General features: G+C 52.8%; 3 protein-coding genes across 3 annotated transcripts; 2 read left to right on the forward strand and 1 right to left on the reverse strand.

The window, feature by feature from the left end:
• On the forward strand, nucleotides 1-677 carry LMH87_011414 (uncharacterized protein; the record flags this gene model as incomplete). Its single annotated transcript, XM_056200551.1, has 4 exons — nucleotides 1-10; nucleotides 98-112; nucleotides 165-272; nucleotides 460-677. The coding sequence occupies 4 exons, from the start codon at nucleotides 1-3 to the stop codon at nucleotides 675-677; spliced, it is 351 nt and encodes a 116-aa protein (XP_056052388.1).
• A 6,537-nt stretch (nucleotides 678-7,214) lies between these two features.
• LMH87_011415 (uncharacterized protein) lies at nucleotides 7,215-11,479 on the forward strand (the record flags this gene model as incomplete). The annotated part of the gene is made up of 2 exons (XM_056200552.1): nucleotides 7,215-11,096; nucleotides 11,147-11,479. The coding sequence occupies 2 exons, from the start codon at nucleotides 7,215-7,217 to the stop codon at nucleotides 11,477-11,479; spliced, it is 4,215 nt and encodes a 1,404-aa protein (XP_056052389.1).
• Nucleotides 11,480-12,241: 762 nt separating this feature from the next.
• Nucleotides 12,242-17,119, reverse strand: LMH87_011416 (uncharacterized protein; the record flags this gene model as incomplete). Its single annotated transcript, XM_056200553.1, has 1 exon — nucleotides 12,242-17,119. One exon carries the CDS (start codon nucleotides 17,117-17,119, stop codon nucleotides 12,242-12,244), a length of 4,878 nt encoding a protein of 1,625 aa, XP_056052390.1.
• Nucleotides 17,120-17,714: the final 595 nt, after the last annotated feature.

Genomic DNA, 17,714 nt, shown 5'->3' on the forward strand with positions numbered 1-17,714 from the left:
ATGCTGACGGGTCAGCTGCTAGTTAGCACTGTTGGCACGCCGTTGTCTGGTATAGCTGGTCCTCGGACGAGGGTCTGAAAGCGATTTCGTGCTCTAGACTTCGAAATAGCTTGTAATGACACGCGACTTTCGCCAGTAAGCACATCCACTAACCCGACTCACAGGCAAAGCCATCGATATCCGCAATAGAACAGCAAGCTCTGGTAATAACCGATCATGCCGGCCCGAGGCCAGGGCGGCAGCGGCGCTAGCGTGCAACGAACTGGCACAAGGTAAGTAGGCAGCTCCAAATCCAGTAACTGGATGCCTTCTTCGCAGGCTAGAATGATCGGGGCAGCACACATGCTGCAAATCTCTTTGTCATGTGTATTCCCGTCGCCAAGCCAACTTGGGTAGCTGCAAGCTCTGGTCGCCGATGCCTTTTCCGCCACCCATCCACTAACTTACCCCATGCCGCAGGATTGAGGCATGTGTCGAATCACTGGAGCTCGGGTTGTTGCGGAAAAAGTCACGCCGTTACCACGCCCGTTATTGCTCTTCCTGGAGCCAATGCGCTTTCCTCGCCGGCCATCAAGAAGTTCGGTCCCATGCACACCCCAGATTGTTTCTCCAGGATCAGTGCAAGGCGCAAAAGGACCCCATCCATCACCCCGTGTTGTGCACCGACGTTTACCTAAGCCTTGGCTAATACAACACAGAAGTGCCATTGTTGGCCCGTGCTGATCCTCCATTAGAGTTCTTCGAGTAGGTAAAGACCGGCTCCTTTCAGCACGTACAGCACGGCAGATGGTCTGAAAATTTCTTCTGCGTCGATGGCCAGCATTGAATCGCTGGGAGGTGTCCAGTAGTACACTTAGGACGTGTTCCCAATGTCTCAGCAACCGGTCGAAAATGGATCGGAAATGGTCGAGAGCCCCATCGAATAATTGGGCCATCGACACTCCTGACACTAGGGCTAGTCCATATTTGAGGAGGCTGAGAAGGCTGTTTTACCTAGCATTCTAGAAAGGCGACAGAGTGCTGACACTAAGATGTGCGTTTGAGGGCAGTGCAGAAGACGGGCTGGACAGGGCTTGAAAGCTGGCGTAACTCCACCTTGGTGGCTGTCACTATTGATGAAATATTAACCAGTGTCTCGAAAGGTAATTCAATGAATGCCAGGCACTTCAATGGCCACTGCCTCGAAGGCTAGGAGCTTTCCCAGCAGGGATCCCCCGATGCCGATATGCAGTAGCGAGAAGGCACCAGGATTGTTCTCTGCAGGGCACTAAATTACTGGCGCCAGGGTCGGTGCAGGCATGCTAGATGGGCTGAATTGGCAATGCTCGCCGCTGTTGGAATAGTGACACATTTTCGCAGCCACTACAGTAGCCTGCAATTTGTTGGGACAGGTTGCAGATTTTAGACCCGGCACATTATGCGGGAGCCGTGATTGGCGTCTCACGAAATGATCAAGAAAAGAAATGGCCCCGGAGCGTTTTGCCTGGAGAGCCAGCATTTGGCCCAGGCGCTGGACTAACGTTTTACAGCATCGCTGCAGCATCAGAAAATTTGCACTGGGCTCTTGTGGATATGGTGGCGCGTTGCAGTTCGCCTGGCTGGTCTTGCTTCCTTGTACGGAGTATCAGTAGTTGGTGGCTGCTTTCTTCGATCATTTGCCGCGAAGCCAGCTTTCTCGTCGGTAGTTGCTTGAACAAGAGCTTCGGCCCGTCTTTCTGCTTGACAGGCTGTCGTCTGTGTTTCACTGCCTTTGGACCCATTGCCACTGAATCAAGCATTGGCCCAGCATGGAGATGGAGCTGGAGCTGGAGCTGGAGCTGGAGCTGGAGCTGGAGCTGGAGCTGGCTGACGGAGTGGTAAGTTCCGTCCACCGTTGGTAGATGCGGGCCCGCAATACTGTAATACTGGGTGAATGCTTCCCCAAGGAGACACTCGGTGTTCATCGTCGTGGTGAGTAAAATGCAGCGGGCCAAGTGATATTATGTTCGCCAAGGGCCCATCGAGGCGTCTCGGTGGCCCCCTTGATTGAGTGCAGGAGCTTAACCGATGCGACGAGATAGACTTGCGCGGCATATTGATGGCGATTTATGGATAGGTGAGTGCTGGAATCGGGTCTAATGTGTAGATGGTATCGACAACAGCATGAAGTGAGCTTGCTGTATGTTCTGGCAGCGAGTGATTGCAATTGTTGCTTGTGTTTGCATCATCTTGGCAGCTGCAAGTCGCACACTGACCCGAGTGGTTGGTAGATGGGCAGCTGGCAACTGGTAACTGGCAGGTGCAGCGCGGGTTCCACAGTCTTACGCTACAAATTACCTAGAGGCCACTAGCACAAGACCCTTATCGTTATCTATCAATTCTGATACATGCCTATGCAACGCCACGAATAAAAGTCGACACTTGAAAAACTTTTCACTCTCCTCCGGCGTCGGGGGCACGTAACAAGTTGTCTGCCACACCAGTGACACCACCAACTTGCAGTTTCATTGCTAGCCATTGGGATCTACCACACTTGTTTGCTAGGCGGAGCTGCCGTTCAGAGTTTGAGCCTCTGAGGCTCATTTGGTGTGTCCTCACCGCGACTCCTTGGCAACCTGACCCGTGACTCGGGCCGAGTAGTCGATCTGCCATGGCGTTGCGTCGTCGGCTGCATACCTTTAACTTCAGAGCCTGCGAAACTCGATTTTTGACTTGATGTCATGGTGCGCAACAAGATGCGCGACGCGAGCCGTCGCTATCCCGAGAGCTTGCTCTGATGGCGTACAGAATTGCGCGGCATCGCCGGTGGACATCTTGTAAGTACGTAGAATGTATTCGTGCCAAATACAATGTAGATGCAAGTGATTGTGACTTGCCAGCTGCCATGTCGAGGCCCTGTGTTTCGGTATGGTATCGACATTCTCTGCCAATTCCTCCATTGGCTTGGATGTTTTCGCTCTGGCATAGAAAAAAATCAACTCACTGCTGATAATTAAACTTGAGATGGCTTGTACATCTGCGAGGGGTTGAAAATCGGCTGTAGTTACATGACGTATCATCGCGACTAATATGAAGGAAGTGCAATGTACTCCTTTTAAGAGCCCTCATATGCCCATTTTCACTTGCATCCAGCCTCTGACGGCCCTGACCGGAAATTCAGCAAATATCGGTTTAATCAGGTAATGTCTATGCTTGAAGTTTGACTTCCTGGGCCTTAAGATCTGCCATTTGCCCGTAGTAGAATAGCTACACAACGACATGTACCGACGAAACACTTTCGCTAGCCATGGCCACTTATAATACGAATGCCTCCGGAAGTCATTCTTTGCAACTATAACAACAATGAGAAATATCGCCTCTGCCAGGCTCTTCGCATGCAGTAGGCAAGCCCTCGGATGATCTCATGGCGACACGTAGCTCCACGGTTCCACAGACGCACCCTCCAGACAACCTCGAGTTAGCCACCAGAATATTGCCGGTGATTCACAGCCCTAGGATCACAATTAAATTGAATGGAGTCCCGGTGAAGCCACAGCCGAGTGGGATGGTCATGCAGAGGAGTGCTTCTGATTCTGACATATCGGCGGCTTGGGTAAATGCCTGGTGCTTGCCGGAGACGACAAAGACAGCATCGGCAAAGTCGTGGGTCAGCTCACTTATACTCGAACGAAGTTTTATATCTCTTTGGAATGATCCAGTTGCTTGCATGCAATGTTTTCTCAGCTTCGTCTTTCTTGCACGGCGTCAATGCCGATGAGCGATCACGCTATGCACTTGCTTATGCTGCACTGCAATGATTTCTTATTCGCTGCTGCTCTTGACAACATTGACACAATTCACAACTAAATAGTCCACTAAAAAAAGTAGTGATGCAGCCAACAGTCTGCAATAGAAGCCATGGCAGTTTCATTGGTGTTCACGCCGGTGGTGCGGATAATTTGACTACGCGTAAGTAAAAGCGAACGAAAACCTACTGGAGAAGGAACTTCGTTGACACTTGTCAGAAGAGCGCATGTGACAGAGCCAATTACGTGCGGGTAAATGTTCTGGTGAGGATTGGCCAGACAATTCGGATCTAGAGTAATGGACTGGCGTCCTCATGATGAACGTGACTCGTGCTCCTCACGCAGTGTTGTTCTCGTCCAACCAAACAGTATTATTACTGCCCACAGACTTCGATTGCAGGTTGGACACCGAAATACTGATCAAAATCGGCATGCCGACAGTATATCTAAAGGCAACCAGTCGATCGGCGCTTCCGGGACCACCAACCTGGTGCAGTTTGATGCAGAAGACCGACCTTCCACTTTGGATAGAAGCGGTGATACCAGTAGATTGTATATGGGGATCCACCAAGTATAAGAATACAAGTATAACAATAGATGTGCTTTTAGTCGGCACTTGCAGTTGCATTCAACTCACCACATTGCGGAACTCCTCGGCACGAGGCGCCGCCGAGCTCCCCGTCGTGACTGACTGTGGGAGTGGGATAAGTGCGGATCAAAGAAGCATCGACTATTACCTCTGCGAAAGTTTCTGCTGTCTGGGTCTGAGGAATTACAGCTTGTAGCTATACTAGTCAACGCCAAGGAGACCCTTCCCACGCAGCAGCTGACCGACATCAGCTGCTGGCGTATTTGTAAAATGATGATCTCAAGTAGCGTTATTCTGAGTACCTTTTTGCTAGTAGGCTCTAAAATTCGCGTTTTGTAGTCAATGTCCTCGTTAGAGTACTTGACATTGGTGTTTCCGTCCTCGACTGCAAAAGACCTGCTAGAGTCGTTCATCGTCCTGTTCCAGGACCATCTCCTTCCCCTCAACAGGGACTGGCGAGACAGTCAAACTTCCCTTAATGTTTGAATTGCGCTAATAAATTTGTATGAAGTTCATTACCTCGAATCTACACATATGCCAACAGAAATTGTATTCAGCTGGGCTATAAGACCGGAAGCAGGTCGCGGCGGCCAGCCGCCGCAGTGTCTCCATGAGCTTTCACAAACAATGGGGCCCTTTTGGCGGACAGAAGAGGTAAAACGTGACGAGACAACATGTTGGCTATGTATTGTTTACATGGAACCGACAAGTTGCGCCAAAGACCGGATGTGAACAAGAACAGTAGCGTAGGACTTGCTGACGGCACCAAAGATCGAAACCGTTTTGGCTCCAACAAACGAAACACAACAAAGATAATGTAAGAAAATCTTTTGAGGGCAATTCAGTTCATGATTCAATGGATACATACTTGCAGTCTGCGTAGTTTGCCTGTTGACGGATCGTTACGTGATGTCACTTCTACAGAAGAGTGCCTGCATGCATGGGCCGGGAGCGGTTTTGCAACATATCCGTGCGACGTCAAGTATCTAGTAGTCGACACTCACAATCGTTCACACGGTTTATGACTGCCTATTCGGTCCATAATTGCCTTCATTACGATGGTTGGGCCCACGTCAGAGTCACGCGGTGAATGTCGGCCACTACGGGTTTTGCTCAGGGATTTTCGGAACAATCTACATATACCTCATGGGGGATATGATTTCCATGTTCCCAACGGGAACTTGATCATGATGCCAAGCCTTCGGCTTTTTTGCGCCACGCGCAAGAAGCTCAAAAGGCCTACAGCCACAACGAGAATCTGGCTGAACCGGGTGTGTCTATGCTTGGGAAGAAGCAATGCTCCAGTTCCGATCCTATTTTCCCCTCTGGAGCTAGTTGAAGCATGTAGTCGCGTCGCCGATGTGGCAGTTCATTCAGACCGCCATAGCAGCAGCTGCGCCGAGGCATGTGACGTCGTGTGGGAACTTCGGAAGCCGAATGGTATTGAGTCTTCCGTCGTCTTCTTGAGAGACGAATTTGGAGGTATCATCACTTCCAAAAAGTTTCGGGCGAAAGGAAATAAGAAACGAGGATATTCATCGTGGTATCGCATGCGATGTTTTGCCATCTTGGCAGAGAATTGGCGGGATTGTCAGTGCACAGGCGCACGTTGGGGCTGTGGGTATCTGCGACAGATGACAGGTGACGATCGCTGCCATTCGACAGGGAACCGATCGGCTCAATTACGAGAAAAACGAACGATGCGATTCCGAAGCCACCGGGCAAGGCCTTCGAAGATGCTATCTGCACATTGCGATAAATTGAGAAGAGTGCGACAACGAGGCGGCTCGGTAGCCTTCGAGTCGCGAATAAAGGGCAATTGCGAGCTTTAGTCGAGCGATGGATCGTACCGTTGCTAAATGTCAGAGAAAAAATTGCCCAGGTGGCCCAGTGGCGGGCAGAAGTGGTTGACAGAATAATGAGCGGGATGCGACGAGTCGACGACATGGAGGTTTAATATAGATGGTGGTGGGCTGAAAAGCGATCGACAGGCCGGAGCATCTGCACCGGAAACATGTGGGGAAAGAAAATGGAGTAGGAAGATTAAATGGCTAAGCGAGAAAGTTAAACAGCAAATATCTAGAGGCTGAACGCTGACGGATGAGGACAATTATAGAGTTGCATGATGAGGCGATTACTGGGTATTCGAAAAAGACAAGGGCAGACAGTGATCGAGGCAGCTGCAGCGAGGAGCGGACGGAACGGTACGTTGCTAAGTTAGCCTGCGTACCTACCTAGGTAGGTAAGTTGGCGGCGGAGGAGGCGGCGCCACCCCACCTTGCTCTCTACTAGACTGTGCCAAACCTGGCAGCTGGGCCTGGCAACCTGACTGGGCGCTGGGGCGCTCCCTGTAAGTTTCCGACAGTGCTGAGTGCCAATGGCATGTGGGCATCACCACCAGCATTTCCCAGGCAAGGCACACGGACGGCGGCTCTGCTAGCTGGCTGGCCAAACGGTCTTGTCTCGTCTCATCGCTTGTCCATCACATCTCCATCTCCATTTCCATCTCCATATTCTCCCTTTTTGCCACCTTTGCTGTCTCGTTTCACGTCACCCGCCCTCTTTCCCCTGACGCGCGCCGGCCATTTTACGCTTTTCGCCGTCTTTCCCATCTTTTGCTGGGGCCTCACGCCTTGGCTGACCGTTCTCCGCCACCGCATACGAACTTTGGCTCCAACTTACTTAGCACCACGCTCAAGCGGCGCGAGCTTTCCCACCCCCACCCTGCGCCTACGCCTACTGCGCTTTTGACCACCGATCCCAGCGTTTTCGATTACCTTTCCCTTCATTTTGCATGATACCGAAACTTGCTCCCTCGCTGCCCGTTGCTGTAGCGGCGCGCGATTCGGCGTCTTCTCACGATGAGCAACCCGCAGGCTGATCGACCCGATGAGCGTCCATCCGACAATGCTGCGCGCCATCAACAGCGTCCCTCTCAACCCCTCTTGACCGATCAGGATCCCTCTCCGCTCCCCTTGGACGCCGGTCGAGAGTCGGTCACGTCCCCCAGCGTTGCCTCGGATTCCTACATGGACTTCCCCTCGGCCGCCACTGAGGTCAGCGATCTCGTTTTCCCGATACGCTCTGTTGTCGGTGTCGACAAGGCCAGTGTCAAGTCGGACGCCGATGAGCAGGCCTCGCGCCACTCGTACGCTGGCTCCGTTGGAACCCCGGTCGCTCCAAGGCCGACACGACAGCGGGGTGCTACCATAGATACTCGGCCTGGCTCCGTGCCTCCCTCGCCTGCGGCCATGTCGCCCGTTGGCCGTGGTCGCTCCAGAGCGACTGTCGAGCTAAACGCCAGCGCCCAGGCCGACGGATCTCGCTTTGCCTCTTCCGCCGCACCAATCGAGCTCGACATCGGAGCATCCGATCCCGGTAGCGACGGTGAATCGGGCGCTCTTGGGCGATCTGGTCTCCAAGCTGAGCCAGACATGTCATCTATCATCTCCGAAGCCCAGTCTTCTGTCGACATTCCTTTGGTCACGGCTCGTTTTTCCCACATCGACACGGAAGAGGGCCACTCCATCATCACAGGAAGAGATGGTGTGCTGCAGCAGTGTGAGGATGAGCCCATCCATACACCTGGTGCTGTCCAGGGCTTTGGCTGTCTGTTAGCTATGCACGAGGAAACTGACGGCAACTTTCTCGTCCGCTATGTCAGCGAAAACTCGAAACGTTTTCTTGGATACTCGCCCAGGTCCCTCTTTCGCTTGACCAACTTTTTTGACATCATGACCGACGATCAGCAGGACAACCTCCTCGACCATATCGACTTCATCAAGGACGAGGACGCTGATCCCGCTACCAATGGACCTGAAATTCTCAGCATCTCTATCCGACACCCGAAAATTGGCAGAGCTGTTAAGCTCTGGTGCGCTATCCACATCAATGCTGCTCACCCAGACCTTGTCATTTGTGAGTTCGAGCTGGATGATGACCAAGAGAATCCTCTACGCCCTCCCAACGAGCTTACCCCCGATGCCCCAACCGACACACTCGACAGCAACCCGTCTGAACAAGCTCTTCAAGAAAGCACGGAGATGATCAGTAAACCTCTCCGAATTCTTCGGAGTGCGCGCAAACGACGCGGCGAGCAAGGGGCCATGCAAGTCTTCGACATTCTATCTCAGGTGCAGGACCAGCTGGCCTCTGCAACCTCGCTTGAAATGTTTCTCAAGATCCTTGTTGGAATCGTCAAGGAACTTACAGGCTTTCATCGCATCATGATATATCAGTTTGACTCGACGTTCAATGGCAAGGTTGTCACAGAACTGGTTGATACCTCGCACACCCTTGACCTTTACAAGGGACTGCACTTTCCTGCTTCGGATATCCCGCGTCAGGCCCGTGAGCTGTATAAAGTAAACAAGGTACGACTGCTATACGATCGTGACCAGCCTACAGCTCGAATGGTTTGCCGGTCGCAGCAAGACTTGGAAATTCCTCTGGATATGACACATGCGTATCTTCGAGCCATGTCACCGATTCACATCAAGTATCTCGGCAACATGGAGGTTCGATCTTCCATGTCCATTTCTATCAATGCATTCAACGAGCTTTGGGGCCTGATAGCCTGCCATTCCTATGGCGATCATGGCATGAGAGTGTCGTTTCCTGTTCGCAAACTATGTCGATTAGTTGGCGAAACAGCATCTCGAAATATTGAACGACTTTCATATGCTTCCCGCCTTCAAGCCAGGAAGCTAATTAACACTTCACCTACCGACAAGAACCCCTCGGGCTACATTGTGGCATCCTCCGATGACCTGTTAAGACTCTTTGATGCTGACTGCGGTCTCCTTTCGATCAAAGACGAGACAAAAGTCCTGGGTGTAATGGAGCACAGCCAAGAAGCATTGGCGTTACTCGAGTACCTGCGCATGCGGAGACTTACATCGGTTCTCGCGTCGCAGGACGTCGGACTTGACTTCCCTGACCTGCGATACCCTCCTGGATTTCACTCCATTGCTGGATTTCTCTATGTTCCACTGAGCGTTGGCGGTAACGATTTCATCGTCTTCTTCCGCAAAGGCCAACTCAAAAAAGTACAATGGGCAGGGAATCCGTACGAGAAGAACATCCGACAAGGAACTGCCGCATATCTTGAGCCGAGAGCAAGTTTCAAAGTCTGGAACGAAACCGTTGTTGGCAAATGTCGTGAATGGGACGAGGAACAAGTTGAGACAGCCTCTGTTCTTTGCCTCGTATACGGCAAATTTATCGAAATATGGAGACAAAAGGAGGTTGCGGTACAAAACACGAAGCTGACTCGACTTTTGTTGGCCAATTCTGCGCATGAGGTCCGAACGCCTTTGAATGCCATCATCAACTATCTGGAGATTGCACTCGAAGGTAGCCTCGATAACGAAACCAGAGACAACCTTGTGAGATCTCACTCGGCATCCAAATCCCTCATCTACGTCATCAATGATCTCCTCGATCTGACCAAAGCGGAAGAAGGCCAAAACCTCATCAAGGACGAGGTTTTTGATCTTGGGGCCTGCATTCAGGAAGCAACGGACCCATTCAGGATTGATGCTGACAGGAAAGGCCTGGCCTATGAAGTGATCCGTTACGATGGATTGCCCAAATTCATCTACGGAGACTCGCGCCGGGTAAGACAAGCCCTGTCAAATGTCACTGCCAACGCAGTCAAGCATACTCAGGAAGGTTCCGTCAAAATCAGCATTCATGTTACGGATTTGGAAGAGAAACAAGCAACCATTGAGTTTGAAGTGACGGACACTGGCTCAGGAATGGATTCTCGCCAATTAGATGCTCTCTTCCGGGATTTGGAGCAAGTCAGTGCTAGTAATTTAGAGCCAGTGGAATCGCCCGATCGAGGAGACAAGCCTGATTCGCGAACTCTTGGACTGGGCTTGGCTGTGGTTGGTAGAATTGTGCGCAACATGAATGGGCAGCTCAGGTTGACGTCTGAGGTTGGAAAGGGCTCCCGGTTCATCATCCAGCTTCCATTCCAGCTACCTGATAGTGAACTTGATGCAGCAAGATCAGGCGGATCGTCGGTGCGCCATATCAGGCAAGCCTCACAGCGTGAATCGAAGCGACCAGACGGGGAGATAACGCTGGTGCATAAAACGTCAGACTCAACCGTTCCTACACTGAGAGAAACCAGCATCGGTAGTGGTGCTAGTCGTCGCAGCGGCAGCGCAGGGAGTCGTGGAAGCTACGAAAGCGCTAAGAGTGACGCGGATCGTCTTATAGACGCTATCCAAACACCCATGGCTTCTTCAAACAATGAGGTCGACTACTTCAATCCCAGGCGACACTCGAAGAGCAGTGCCAGCTTGTCTGCCTCCTTCTCCGGCTTGTCAGCTGGTCGTGCGTCGCCAGAGCAGTCTAAGCCCCAGGGCATCTTGAAGTCGCCGCCGCGCACTGACACAGGTTCTGTATCAGTCAAGGATTCCAAGACACCGATCAAGGCGGTAAAAATGCCCGATGAATTTGGACGCGAGTCCCAACAAGTCACAGGCACAGCGCGGCCTGAAAAACTTGTTGAGCTTGGGAGCCAATTCAGGCGGCCACGAATCGAAAGTTTCGCGCAGGAGATTCCTCTGAGGACTCTTATAGCAGAAGATGACCCTATCAATCTAAAGATTGTGAGAAAGCGTCTTGAGCGTGTTGGCCATACAGTGACTCACGCTGTCAACGGCGAGGACTGTGCCGCTCTCTTCAAGTCGAGTGCCTCAGGGGTGGACGCGATTCTGATGGATATGCAGGTAAGGCTTTTTCCCCCCAGGATACTATGAGTCGACGCTAACGCCCACAGATGCCCATTGTGGATGGACTGACGAGCACGAAAATGATTCGCTCAATAGAAAAGGACATGGGGCAAGAAGGCCGGTCCGACATGGCTAAGCGCAACGGACGGGTGCCGATCATTGCAGTCTCTGCATCCTTGGTTGAGAAGGAGCGTCAAACGTACATTGATGCCGGTTTCGACGGCTGGATATTGAAGCCGATTGACTTTAAGCGTCTCAGTGTGTTGATGGGAGGCATCCACGATGATGCGGCGAGGGACGCGAGCGTCTACGCGCCAGGACAGTGGGAAGCGGGTGGCTGGTTCGCCAAGCGGTTGAGAGAAGCAGAAGGCGATCCATGACATTCCCTCACGAACGCCGACTTGAACTCATGAATGACTGATCATATAGAAGGGGATATTGGGGCACGATACCACAAGAATGCAAGGGGTGCAAAACACACGGATTAACGGCGTTTTTGGATTTTAGGGCTTTTTTATTGCCTTCGGGCGCGAGCAACGGCTGCAAGCGGTTTACGGTTTGTTATTCTTGGAATGTCTAATGTTTTTTTTTTGGCGCGAAAGCATACGAAGAAACAGCAATTATCCAATCGGTCACGCATATACATACATATACACGACAAGGGGAGGCGGTTCAGGGAGAGGTTTGCATTGTTCATATTTACCTTTTTTTTTTTTTTTAATTCGCTGGGCGAATTCATCTTTTTTATTTCTGTTAGGGGGAAAGAGGAAACGACGCATGTAAACGAAACCAGAAGCACACGAAAATTCTTGTTTATAATTTTTTGTACTAGTATAATCCAGATACACGAAGCGAGGTTATACCCCGGGGGAGGAGAGGATTTGAAAATGAAGAGAAACTCGGACATTTCAGATTGCCACAAGACTTCTTTGAATATGACATGCATGTAAAAACGTTTTGGGAATATTCTAGACGCTCGTCGTCTATCAGACGATGGCTATAATACTCAAACTAAACAGAGATAGAGTGGTGTACTTTGCCACTTTGCCTTTCTTCCCCATTGCTCCAATACGCCAAAAAAAAAACCCCCCACAAATAGTAAAAAATGGCATGAAAACGGCCAGCTAATTTAGTTCGTCGTTCTACGTATTCTCCTCTTGTATATTGTGCTGTCCGACAATGGCCAGGAATACCTGGTCCAGGCCCGTCGGCGCCACGCTGTAGTTGCTGATGCCGAGCTCCTTGCTGTTCTCCTCGAGCAAGACGACGAGGCTGCCGACGGCCGATTCGCTCCCTCGCAGCGTGCCGATTGTAGTAGTGGTGGAGGTGCTCACCGCACACTCCTCGACGTGGGTATGGTCCTTCGGCGGTGTGCCACCTGAAGGTGAGCCGCCCGCACTGCTGCGTCTGCTGTGGCCGAGGTCGCGCGCGCGCACTGTGAATCGCAGCTGGCCATGGTACGTCTTATGGTCGACGTCGGCCGAGGGCAGGTTACGGCGGACCCAGGCGGTAATGTTGTCCATTTCCTCGGCCGTGGTGCGCGGCGCCGAGATGGCGATGAGGTGCACATGCACAAGATCGCCGAAGCGGTGGCGCAGCTCGTCGGGCGTGCCGAGGGCGAGCATACGGCGGGCGAGGATACCCGCACGCCCGGCGAGCGCGTCGGCCTCCTCCATTGAGTGCGTGGTGAGGAGGATGGAGCGTCCGCGGGCGGTGGCGGCGAGCGTGCGCCACATGATGCGCTTGGCGGCGGCGTCGAGGCCGGACGAGGGCTCGTCAAGAAGCACGACGGCCGGGTTGCCCATGAGGGCGATGCCGAGGCTGAGCTTGCGCTTGTTGCCGCCGGAGAGGGTAGCCGCCATGCGGTCCGCATAGGTGCCGAGACCGACGGCAGCAAGAATGGCCATCACGTTGTGCTGGATGTCGGGGATGCCGCGGACGTGGGCGTAAAATTCGAGGTGCTCACGGACCGTCATCAGGTCGAGGGCGTCCGTCTGCGGGCACACGCCTAGGTTAGTGCGCGCGAGGGGTAGGTTCTTATTAACGGAGACGTTCTCGATGAAGACGTCGCCGCCGTTGCGGCTTGGCTTGAGGTCGCCGCGCACCATGGAGATGGTGGTGGATTTGCCAGCGCCGTTGGGTCCGAGAAGCGCAAAGACTTCGCCGTGCTTGATGCCAAAGCTGACATTGTCCACGGCCGTGTTCCTGCCAAAGGACTTGGTCAGGTGGGAAACGCGCAGGCCGTCGTCCTGGGCGCCGGGACCACTGATGCGTTCCTGCTCGTCAATGACATCCTGGTCCATAGCTTCAGGGTTCTCCGCGGGCGGTTTGCGTGAGAAGACGCGGCGCAGCCATGAAAGCGGCGAGCCGCTGTCCAGCCAGAGCACCAGGAGGAGTAGGATGACAGACTGCACGGACAGGTAGAGAATGGGGCCACCATAGTAGAGCAGATTCTGCGGATTGCGAGAGAGTTCATTGCCTTCGCATGCAGTGGAGAATAGGTTCGAGGCAATAAAGAGCGACCGCATGGCGGACGTGATCGGAGAAACCAGTGCAAGGACAAAGTACGACACATGCAGGGCATAGTCGATATCGGAAGCGTCGACGTAGGTCAAGACACAGACATAGGTAACGAGGTATACCAGCATGAAAACGGCCTGCAGGAGAGCAGACCACGCGAAAGCACCCAGCTGCGACTTGGTGAAGAGCGATATGATGTAGGAGAGGAGAATGGAGGACAAGCCGTAAAGAAAGAAGACGACAAAGATGTAGCCAATGTTGTACCAGACATTGGACAACATTGCCCATATGCCTGCGACAATCGCAGAGCTCACGAGAACCACAATAGAGTCAAATGCCAGATATGCCAGCCAAAGCGGCAGAGGACGCACACCGTTTGAGTACTGAAGGGCCCGAACAAAGCGCCGCCGCTCATTGTTGGGGTACAGGGCGAAGAAGGCCGGATACACAGCAAGAGCAATGCCCATGTAGATGACCAGACTAAGCGCGTCGCCGATGGGAGGGACAAAAGGTTTGTCGAACGGTGACCAGGTCGTTGCGATGGAAGTGTTTGTCTGGAGGACGTCAAGAAGCTGCTGCGAAAGGATCGAGCTGGTGATGATCAGGTTGGAAACCCACGCAAACGTAGGTTGGCTGTCGTCATCGCCAAGCCAAAAACCCATGGTCACATTCTTAGGCTTGGTCGCAATATAGTTATTGAAGTCGTCAAATGTGTTCACAATTTCCAGACTGCCCAAAAGATCGAGACCAGCGGAAGCGCCATCTTTGGATCTTGGCAAGATGGGCGAGAGTAGTCTCAAGACGTCGTTGGGAGACAAACTGGCCGCCGGGCCAGCGAGGAACGTGAGCGTGCCGTTGGGGTCCGAGGCCACAATTTGGCTGAACGCGTCCTCGGTGCCGTAGTTGGTCAACTGGTCACCGGGCGCACACCCTTGCAGCGTCGTGTCTTTAACAAAGAGGCTTGTTAGGCCAGCAGCGACGATGGGTAGGACCAAGGCAAGCACATAGATGCGCCAGTTGCGCTTAAGAATGGTGGCGCGTTTGGCAAACAGAATGAAAGCCTGGCGCAGATAGCCCACCTGCTTTCCATCCATTAGTTGCAAACCTTGGCGTTGTTGTTCAGTTTGGGGTGTGTCATCTGGGCCACGCGTCTTTTCTGTAGACGTTAGGTCGCCTTCGAAAGCCTCTTCATCCTTGACCTCCTCTGCCACTTGCAGGAACACGTCCTCGATAGTAGGACCGGAGAATCGATAATCAGGAATCTGAGCGCTTTCCAGTTTCTTGATGACAGCAGCGGCGAGGCTAGATGATGGGGCGATGTATGTAACCTGGTCAAAATCGTGCTTCATCTTGACACCCTCCACAGTGGGCAACTCTTGTGTCGTAGCAGTCTTGTGAACATTTACATGATACCCACCACCCAACGTGTCCTTGAGCTCAACAGAGGAGCCCTGCGCTCGCAGAGTTCCTTTCGAAAGAATGGCGATGTGGTCGGCAAGCAGGTCAGCTTCGTCGAGGAAATGCGTGGTGAGAATCATGGTTCGCTTTCCGCGCTCGTCGAGAAGGATTTCCCAAAGTTTTCGGCGCGACAAGGGGTCAATGCCACTGCTGACCTCATCAACGCAGCAGACTGCACTGCCACCGGTCAACATTATTCCCAGCTGCAGCTTGCGCTTTTGGCCACCAGAAAGCGTTTTGGAGAGAGCCTTGCGCTTCGGCCAGAGATCGATTGTCTTGACCAGCTCGTCAATTTCGTCCTTGGTAGCAGGGTTCTTGGGCGATTTAAGCCGATTGAAGATACGCAAGTGCTCCGTAACATTTAGATCATCCCACAAGACATTCTTTTGGGGCGCGATACCTAGTCCTCCTGTGCCGTCGATGGAAATGGAGCCACTGGTGAGTTTGTGAAGGCCGGCAATGGCATCCAGGGTAGTACTCTTGCCGCTACCGTTGGCTCCGAGAAGACAGACGATTTGGCCCCGACCGGCATGAAGAGTTAGCTTGTCGACGGCGACGACAGTCTCGGCAGGTTTCTTGAAAACCTTGGACAAGAGGCGAGAAAATAAACCTGGCTTATAGATTTTGCTAAACTCACGCAGCTGCACGGCATCGTTCTGCATCGAGGCAGCGTCGATAGTCACGTTGCGGCCCTTTGTTGACGTGCCGTAGAAGGTGTACTCGAAGGCGGCTCCAATGAGGGGATAGACCAGGATTTGAAAGATGAGCATGATCCAGAAGAAAATGCCTGGCAGGTGGAATGAAGCGGCGGGGTCGCTGGATGTGAGACTTGCGGGCTTGCCGAACCTCTCGAACCAAGACATGTGTATCATGGCATAGACATATGTGCAGGGCGCGAAGAGAGTAGAGAGGGCAGCGACAGTTGTAGTGCCGGGTTTCGTAAGCGCCTGGGCAAGGATACCCAGGAGCATCATGGACAATAGTGCTGCGCTGCCACTGAGTTGTGCCTTTTTGAAGAAACAGCCTATCATGATTGACATGGAGGCAAGAGCAAGACCGGCAAGGATGTGGAGAATGAGAAGGAGGGCGACGTTGGTGTGGGTGTATACGCCAAAACGAATGATGAGCGAGCCCATGATCCAGGCGGGAGCGTAGACCAAGGAAAAGGACAAGTGATGAGCAACCAATCTCGCAAACATGGCCATCCAGGGCTTCCGTACGGGCATCATGGCATCAATGAGCTGGGACATGCCTGTTTCTCTCTCGGTGGCGACGAAACCCGCCAAATGGTAGGAGATCCAGAGAATGCAGGAGATGAAGGCGACGCCCATGAAGTTGATGATGGACTTGTGATAGAGCTTCCGCGTCTGTTCCAGACGTTCTTCGCTAGTATAACTTGTAAAAGCCTTCTCCTGGACATCTGCCAGAGGATCCTTTTGATTGGGGTGGGAAATTTTGGCAATTGCCTGGTCAACAATATGTTGGGTAGGGATCATGTATACTTGCTCAACATTGTCACCCTTGTCGACCTGGATTCTGTATGTCTCTTGAAAAAAGGAGGCATCTGTACGAATGGTATAGTTCCAAATCCCGCCACTGCCTTCGTCGGGCGAGGAGCGAAAGACGATGGCATTGAAGCAGGTCGTCACACCACGGAGCGAGCTGCGACACTCGGTGAGGAGATGGCTCTCGTCACTGGCGCGAATGACGCTGACACCGGTGTTGGCACTTGACACCGCGTCGGCAACGTCGTCGAGGACCTTGTCAATGTTGCCGCCAGTGTGGCCGTTGTTAACGAGGATCAGCTTGGTGCGGCCGGCGTGGCTGCCGCGCTGCAGGGCGTCCTTGAAAGGCATGACGGGCCGGACGGAGCCGATGCCAAAGGTGGCGGGGGGGACAAAGAGGTTTCTGGCAAAGCTGAAGAAGAGGGAGAGAATGATGGGCACGAAAAAGGCCATGAAGAAGACGACAAAGGGGCGCCGGAAGAGGACCCTGCGCAGGTTTTTGCGCATCAGCGTCCATGTCTGGCGGATGAGCGCCATGGCGACGAGGTGGAGGACGCCACCCGGGACGTCGCGGTCCTTATGGACAGTGTGTCGAAAAGAACAGCTGAGGCAATGGGAAGAAGGGGTCCCAGGTTAATTTGTGCAGCACAGCTGACGATGCGTATGCCAAAGGCACTTGATGATTATCGGGGAGCAAGCGGTCTTGGTGTCGTATCAGCGCAAGACTGTGGTGACATGAATGAGGCGATGGAGCTTGGCCGGGATATCAGAATATCAGAAGACGGAGGCGGGGACCGAAAGACAGAGATCTGAAGATAACCAAGCGAAATCTAATTACTGGAAGCGAAAGACGACCCAAGAACGAGGGACTGGTTCAAACAGCTGCAAAAGGCGTGCTGCTGTTTGGTGATGGCTGTCGAGAGTCAAAGTCCGAACTCCGAGTGGCTGTACTGGCAACGTTAGTGAGAATCCATCGTGGCAGGGGCACTATTGACGGGCCGCACGTTTCAGAGTCGGGATGAGATTGACCATGGAAGGGTGGTGAAGCATTGACAAGGAGACCAGGAAACAAGGAAACAAAGGATTGAGGAAGCAGGGAAGGGATAAAAAGAATTGTGTGGCCTCGCTTCGC

The sequence above is a fragment of the Akanthomyces muscarius genome, chromosome 4 (assembly GCF_028009165.1).
Source record: "Akanthomyces muscarius strain Ve6 chromosome 4, whole genome shotgun sequence".
Classification (NCBI taxonomy): Eukaryota; Fungi; Ascomycota; class Sordariomycetes; order Hypocreales; family Cordycipitaceae; genus Akanthomyces; species Akanthomyces muscarius.